Source organism: Pyrus communis, chromosome 11 (assembly GCF_041283825.1).
Source record: "Pyrus communis isolate YQ-2024b chromosome 11, ASM4128382v1, whole genome shotgun sequence".
NCBI lineage: Eukaryota > Viridiplantae > Streptophyta > Magnoliopsida > Rosales > Rosaceae > Pyrus > Pyrus communis.
This window is the reverse complement of record NC_142575.1, coordinates 32,564,318-32,572,500: the sequence shown is the minus strand read 5'-3', so window position 1 is coordinate 32,572,500 and position 8,183 is coordinate 32,564,318. Positions and strand designations below refer to the sequence as shown.

Here is an 8,183-nt window from a genome sequence, read left to right as displayed (position 1 = left end):
CAGTGCAAAGAATGAGAGCTGACATTGAGGGGGAGTGTTGAGAATCAATAACAATTGTAGGTGAAGTAGGTGGATGTTGTAGGTGAAGTAAGTGTGTGAGGTTGGTGAAGTAAGTGTGTGAGGTTGGTGAAGTAAGTGGAGGTTGTAGGTGAAGTAGGTGGATGTTGTAGGTGAAGTAAGTGTGTGGTGTAGCTTTCATTTGGTTTGCTATAAATACCCAAGTCCTCAAGCATTGTATATCATCCAAGGAAAAACAAAGCCTAGAGCTAAATAAGAAAAGCTTTGCTAATTAGTTTGTTTTGTGAGCTTTCTTTAAGAGTGTGCTCTATTTTCTTCTTCTTGGGATCATTAGAGTTATCTTGGATACTCTTCTTATTCAACACCTACATGCTCGTCATTGTTGATGCTGTGCTGGTACGCGTTACAAGACACTCTGGACGTGGAGAATTTGGTGTGCAAGTACCCTCTGGTTGAAGGAGATGTATTGGAGGGCAAGATTAAGTCCATTTCTTATGAGGTGAGCTTTCAAGCTTCCCCCAACGGCGGATGTACTACGATGCCGCGGGTGACTTGGAGATCAACGAGGAAGAAATCAGGGGTGGCAAAGAAAGAGCAATGGGCATGTACAAAGTTGTTGAAGCTTACCTCTTCGAAAGTCCTGGTGCCTATGAATAGTTGCAGCAGCCTCAGCTGTATTTTCGTGTAGAGTTGTCGTGGGCTTGCATGTGAAAAGCTCTTTCTATTTCCGTCATTCTTTGTCACGGTCTTTTACGTGAAAAGCCCTCTATATTCTCCGTCATTCTTGTTTTCCGATCAACTTTCACGGTATGCATGTCTCCTTTCATCCAGTTTTTTGTTTCTAGCCTTTTGTTCATACATAGGCTTCTCTGTTACAAAACTAGCCACTTCAAATAGGTTCATTGCTCCTGCCCAGAATACGATTAATCCGGCATGAGCTACATGAGCCCCCAATAGTTTACGGGATAGATTGATAAGTCTGGCATTCCCTGCCCACCAAATGAACCGGTGGTTTCTTGGTCATGACCGTCTAAAGATGAAGTTCCATTAAAGAGCGTTTCTACGGGGTAGAACCTCCTCAAGGATTATAAGATTTTTCATGAGGCTAATCTTGAGCCACCATCCAAGCACGAATACCTTCATTTAAGAGAATATTTTTTGTGTAGAAAGTCTCAAATTCAAGATCTTTTGTTACTTCAAGAGCACTCATCCATAAATCGGTTACTGATTCAAATAACATAAAGAAATAACCAACATTTATTGGAAAAGGCAACCCCAAAGATTTGGGACATAAAACAGTTGGTGGTGACCATTGCATAAGTTTTTTTTTCAGATTGAGATGGGTTAAAAGCACGGGACATGAGGAATGTAAGCTTACAAAGTTTATGGTTATTTTCATCTGCAACATTACCATGTCGGAAAGTAAGAAACGAACTTTAGTACACATCCAAATACGTGACAGTGCATGATTGGCTTGAAATACCGTCACTGTAATATCCGTGCAGGTAAGTTTTCCTCCAACAATACGGACAATGACGGAACCAACTACGGTGCAGAATCCACAAGTCCATTCATTACCAAACTTGACTGAATCAGGACATTAAACAAGAATTACTCATAATTTCAATCACATCAGTCACTTAATCCTCTCTGTGCCAGAAAATTAATCTGGTATCAGTCCACATTACACGAAATTTACATCGTAGCTAAAGGTAATCAAAGGAAAATAAAGACAACGGAAGCAAATGGCTATCTGAGTTGTACTGCACTACCAAAATTTCCTTGTACAAGAAGAGATGAGGCCCTACGTGAGCCTATCAGGACGCCGCTGACACTTGAAAAGATCTCGTAGCAAGGCAGAGAATGCCTGTTTGTATGTATTCAAAGAGATGGAAGATACGAAGTTGGAGCTTTATTGGAAAATTCTTCTGTACAAATGGTATCTCATGTACAGATTGCCAAAAACCAATGATTTTGTCTTTTTCGACGTTGATCTCACAAAACTGAAGCATAATTATATAAGGGAAAGAAGCAAGCTGCGGAAGAGTTAAAAGCCGAGTCTTGGAGATTTGGACATGGTTTGGGAGAAACTTCATGCGAAAAACCGATCACGTTGGAACAGAACCATGAGGTAGACGAATTCCAAGTGAGGGAGAATGAGATATTCGAGAGACAGATGGATGTGAAAGGCGATTTTTCGAGTCCAGAAAAGCTTCCGGCTAATGTAACATTAGTGCCGACCATATTCTCAAAGGTGATTCCTTTAACTACTGGCAATTCATCAGGATCATATTTTTCATCAGGATGCGAACCGATCTGACCAGTAGCCTCAATTGCCAAGTGAATGTTCTCCATTTCAACATTGGATATAACTATGTCTTTCATATAACCTCCTCTTCCCATAGCTGTCTTGAGTGCAATGCCGATGAATGAGTCATGTAGACGAAGTTGCTCTACACGTACATGTGATATGCCTCCAGACATCTCGCTGCCAAATGCCAGGCCGGAGCCTAAAGAAGACTGAAGGTTAACGCCACGGATGTGTACATTTTTTGTTGGTTTTCCGAAGGCAATTCCATACTCATCCCAACCGCTCTTGAGAACAATTGCGTCATGCCCCATACTAATGTTGCAGTTCTCAATGCAAACATTTTCTGAAGAATCTGAAGTTACACGAACGAAAGATACTTAGGCTCTTTGTATATGCAGATGCAGTGACAGATAAACAGTGAAAAATAATGTTTGACGCACCTGGGACTATACCGCTAGTATATGGAGATGCATGAAAAGCATGAAGAGTTATGTTTAGAACTTGCATATTGCTGCATTATTTCGACACGTAAAGGTTAGCATCAGTTCTTGAAATGCAACTGGTACCAGAAATGCAAAATTTGACCTCAGAAGCTACGAGCAGTACCTGCAGTATGTCGGATGAATGTGCCAAGCAGGGGAGTTCAAGAGGGTTAAATTTGATACAGTAACATTTTCGCATCCGGTAAATTCCACTAGATGTGGTCGGCTATAATTCAAGGCATGATAGCTGAATTGTTCCCACCAGACGGAACCCTGTCCATCAATGGTTCCATTATCACCTGGTAAAATTTATCGAATGTGGAATGAGTTACGTACAAGGCAGAACTCGAATATATGTCAGCAGACAAGCATTTTTTAAGGATGAAATCCTCACCTGTTACCATCACATCTGTTAGATTGTCTCCATTGATCAAGCTACGATATCTCCAACCCGGCAAGTCAATCCCTCGACCATAAGAAGGCAGGGGTTCCACAGTTTCCCAGTGAGTGTAATCCTGCATGACCATTGCCAACACCGAGTGTTTTTTACAATGTGGGAAAGTTTCTATTGGAACAAAGCAGAGAAAATTTTTGGTTACGGAAATGATTTCCACACACCCTTTTCTCCCACCTTTGAATTGATAAAAAATCAAATGACATGAATAAACCACGGTGCACAGAAAGAAAAAAGTGTGCGGAAATAAATTTTCCTTTGCGTTATAAGTAAACCTGGGATCCAAGAATGATGGCGCCAGATTCCAGGAAGAGCGTGAGGTGGCTGGTGAGGTTAAAACTTCCGGTAAGCCACTTTCCGGGCGGAACATAGAGCTGAGCACCGCCCTTGTCTGCAAATGACTTGACATAGAAAATAGCATTTTGGAACGCGACCGTGTTCAATGTTTTCCCGTCTCCAACTGCTCCAAACTCCAAGAGTGACACACTGTGAGGTCTTGGATCGAAAAGCTTCTTCCTTTCGCATTCTCCGTCCTTCCCTTCTCGATCATACTGAGCAGCACTAGTAAATGCCAGAATCAAAAGCAGAGCCAACTGAAATATACGAAAACAACAGAAAATTAACCTTGGACGGAAGTAAGAGATGTGCCTACAAAAATCCTGCAACCAAAACTTAGTAGAACACCAAGAAAAACACACTAAAATCGAAACCTTAATCAACGATGCAGAAAGCGCAAACGTAAAAATCAATGATATAGAGAGCAAAGAAGATACTAAAGTACACAGCATTCGATGTCCGAAGATCTTGACAATGTAGGCAAAACAAAGAAGCAATCTAATCTGAGAATTATGAATTCATAAACATCGTACGGAAATCCCATATACAATGTAAAAACCAACAATCACTGGATCAAAAAGATCATTTTTTGCAGATTCCCGGATGATGAAAATTAAAAACCAACATACAAACACACATGTATATATGAATCAAACACCAGAAATCAAAACCAACGTACTTACTAGGCTCTTCATTAGTCGTTTGCCCTTCCACTTAACAGAAAATTACCAAATGACCAAACTCAGAGAGCAGCAGGCTCTAAGATCTCTGCAAAAACCCAGTAAAAATGTGAAACGAAGGGAGGAAGAAGAAGTGAGAAGGATCAAGTGAGAGGAGGGTTTGGTGTATAAAATTATAAATTGCCAATGATGTACATGAAAACAAAAAAACAAACGAAAACAAACGGGTGGTGAGAGAAAACGACAGCTTAAAAAAAGTAAAAGCCAGCTGAAATTTGCAACTTGCGTAACAATAAAAAGCATTTTCCACGCATCAAAGTTGGAAAGTGCAAATTTGAATAATATATATATATATATATATATATATATATTTTTTTTTTTTGATCTTTTACAAAATCTTCGACATAAAAAGGTAATCTTGTTCCTTAAACAAATTTAGTAATTTAATTAAACCTCCACAATTCCCAACACAAAATCCTGTCTTGCCGACACAATCTTGGCCCCCAAAACCCTCCATGCATCCATCACAGACACAAAAACACAGTCAAACTCTGTGTAATTAATACGAGAATTTGATTGGTGTGAAGATATCTGAAACTAATTATCTTTTAATTTCTACAAATAACAATGAGTGAATTGTGATTGTTTGGTAATAAAGATGTAATGTATAATTTGGTTTGATGAGATACCATGATGGTGACATACTAAATTACTGGAAGGCAAAGACTTGATTGTTGGGTGCACTGCGCACGGTGGTGGGGGCGGAGGGACCATAATGTCATTGAAGTGGCGATACTACAAGGCTGGCGTCAGCCCAAGATGCCAAAGCGCCAGACCGCAACCACTTGTGCCGCCATGTGTAGGCCACCCTCGTCGGCTCCTCCTCCTTTATGAGTGTTTGTCAGCCCCTCTTGCCGCTGCTTCTCCTCAGAGTGCTGAATTTATTCCCTCATTCCTCCTCCTCCTAGTATCAATTATGAGACTGTCATCAAATCAAACACTTCAACTTATGACACACCTTTTACGAACACGTATTTGTTTTCTTTTTTAGTTTTAAGTTTTCTCCGAGGACTTTGTGTTGTTTTACCAAAATCTGCGGCGCCATTTGTTCCACGCCTAATGGCTTATTAATCTGTCAATGTACAATGCCTGCTATTCACTCACTTTGTTACAACATCACATGCCACACATTCTGAGCACTTGTCTTTGGTGAAAACGCATTTAAAATAATTGAAAATGTTTTTATTGAAAACGCTTTAAAATGATTGAAAATGTTTTTAGTGAAAACGTAAAAAGTACATGCTTCGTGCTTGTAAAATCTAAAAACATTTTATCTAAAAAGCTTTCAGTTGCCAATGATGAATTTGATACTTAATTGTGCTTGAAGTTTAACAATAGTCTCAAATTTGACTCCCACATATACAAACACGTGATAACGGTGCGTTTGATGATCCACGTTTAACAGTTTGGTGATTTGTTCATTACCTCGTTGTAATTTGTTTTTATAAATATCCGGTAGTTGTCGAAAAGCAAAAAAGAAGGGATTGGCATCAAATTGCTGGAGCTTATCTTATCAGAAGCGAAGCTGTAAGTGTTTCTGGTTGTAGAAAAAGGCTGACGATAACGATATGTTTTTGAGCATATTGACAAAAAAAACCCTTGGATAAAGGACGCAATCACATGGGTAACCCGCGGCGGCGGCCGTGGAGGAGGGGAACAAAGAAAACCAGCTAGCAATCGCCAACTAGAATTTAAATTGTTTGGCTGCTAACTAGAAACGACCAATATATATATATATATATATATATATATATATATATATAAAATAAATTCATAAATATTCATATTACATAGGAACTTAAGCAAAGCAACAAGCTTTAGTACTTTAAACACCTAATTTCAATTAATTAAAGCTCTTTTTTTTCTTTTTTTTTTTTTCCTATTTTTGTTGATTTTTTGTTTGTTAATTTGTGAAGGCTGAGAGCCTGAGAGGGACAAATTGCAAAGACATGGGGTCAATGGGGTTGGTTGGTTTCATTTAGTTAATTTTCAAAGACCGTAACTTTGCTTTTGTGATTACTGAAATGGAGCCCAGTGTAGTAGTTTTGTGTCTCTCAATTCTTGTAGAGCACTATGAGTGTTACTGGGCAGCAGTAGTAGGGCATCATAACTGCAGGAGACGGGTCAAGGGTCCCCCGTTATGAGAAAAAATTTCTATGTATCTGAAATGCCACAATGACGATATCTCAAGTCAATATCTGGAATGCCACAATAACGATATCTCAAGTCAATAATGAATAGTTAAACATGGGAACAAGTGATTTGAGATATCATCGTCGTGTCTTTTACATATAGGTAAGTTTTATCTACCTCATTAGGTAGAGAGTGGATTCTCAGTTACAAGGAGTCCTATCTCCAATAACAAAATTACAGACTGAAAATACATGAGATAATAACAAGTAATAATTATCAGTTGAAGAGTTGGGATTCATCTCCAACTCAGCGTATTCGAAAGAAATAATGCAGCAGTGATAATGCTTGGTTGTTGTCGTCGTCTTACCTTTAAAGACTTAGTTTTCCGACTAATTAATGATGCACAACGAACCAAAGAAAGCCATCGTATCTGAAGTACCACAGATAAACATTTTCGTTGACAGAAAACTTTTGCCTTTTGACAACACCGGTCCAGTACTTGGTTAAACAAAATATAGTAATTTCCATTCTTAACCAGGTTGACCAAAAAAAAAAACAGATCCATAGAAGACGCAACAACCACGGATCTTGTGGGTGGGATTTCTATCTTTAACAACTTAACAATAAGATTTTGTCTTCCATTCAACACATTGTGCTCGGTTTCGTTGAAAAATATTTGGATCCAAATGCAGTAAGAAGTTTGTTTTTAATACGTTTTTTGAGACAACAACAATCGATCGAAGGGTTGCAATTTCGGAACATCATTTCCCAGCTTGTAGCTCTTAATTTCTTCAGGCGATCGACGCAAAGTCCACCATCTTCGAATTCTGCTCGAGGTTTGAGTTTGAGAACAATTCCTTATTACTTTGTCAGAGAAAGATTGAGCAATTAAAGCTTTAATGTGAATTTTCTTTTCTACTCTATATTATGTAAATTACCAGTACACCCTACACATTTTGAAAGTCTACACCTTTGAAAGCCATTGTTTACAATAGCTTTCTGTAGAGACGGAGTGCAGTGGAGGTTCTGCAAACCAGAAGGTGGAAGAAAATAGATTGATATTTTTAAATGACCTGGCCAGAACTAGGTCGTTTTGAGCCAGAGTTATTAAGAAACATAAAACCACAGCCATGTGAGAGATCCTCTGCATAATATAATACAGTATATGAAAAAAGTGTGGACAACTTCTTCAACCACAACTACTAAATGTATTACCGATCCTCGTGGTATTTCTTTAATTCCTATACTTGTTTATCAGCTACTTCACACGATTCCCGTAAACTGCTCAATAAGGTATAAATATACCTATTTCTGAAGTTTTGTTTTCAAATACTGGAACTGCGCTTCAAAAATCTTTGCCCAAAATCTCCATTTTATGCTCGTCTTCCCTTGTCTTCCGTACTCTTAAAAAAGCTATCATTCTCTCTCTCACACACACGCACACACACACATACAAACACACTGATGTCGTTCAATCGGTTGTTCGTATTTTTAAGATATCTGTCTTCATGCGTTGTTTCTTCTTTGATTTCGAGTATTTCTCAAACACCTTATTTTTTAAAATTTAGTGTGTTGTGTTGCATAATCTACATGCATGCATGTGAAATTGAGAATTATTATTTTTAGTTTATCTAACTTTTTGAACATGGATAAGTGAAAAGTTGTGTTGTTTATATTTATCACATTGCATTTACTTGAAAAAAGAAATC

At 38.4% G+C, this 8,183-nt stretch overlaps 1 protein-coding gene across 4 annotated transcripts; it reads right to left on the bottom strand.

Moving 5' to 3' along the window:
* Positions 1 to 1,569: 1,569 nt before the first annotated feature.
* Positions 1,570 to 5,423, bottom strand: LOC137742431 (putative polygalacturonase). 4 transcript variants are annotated; one of them, XM_068482295.2, is made up of 7 exons: positions 4,971 to 5,423; positions 4,285 to 4,369; positions 3,541 to 3,858; positions 3,206 to 3,326; positions 2,936 to 3,110; positions 2,770 to 2,840; positions 1,570 to 2,681 (listed from the first exon to the last, which is right to left on the bottom strand). In XM_068482295.2, exons 2-7 carry the CDS (start codon positions 4,294 to 4,296, stop codon positions 2,014 to 2,016), a joined length of 1,365 nt encoding a protein of 454 aa, XP_068338396.2. In that variant the 5' UTR covers positions 4,297 to 4,369; positions 4,971 to 5,423; the 3' UTR covers positions 1,570 to 2,013. The 4 variants fall into 4 exon arrangements, with proteins under 4 accessions (XP_068338396.2, XP_068338397.2, XP_088536264.1 ...); XM_068482296.2 differs by having other exon boundaries at positions 4,987 to 5,384; XM_088680138.1 differs by having other exon boundaries at positions 5,009 to 5,143.
* Between the last annotated feature and the right edge of the window lie 2,760 nt (positions 5,424 to 8,183).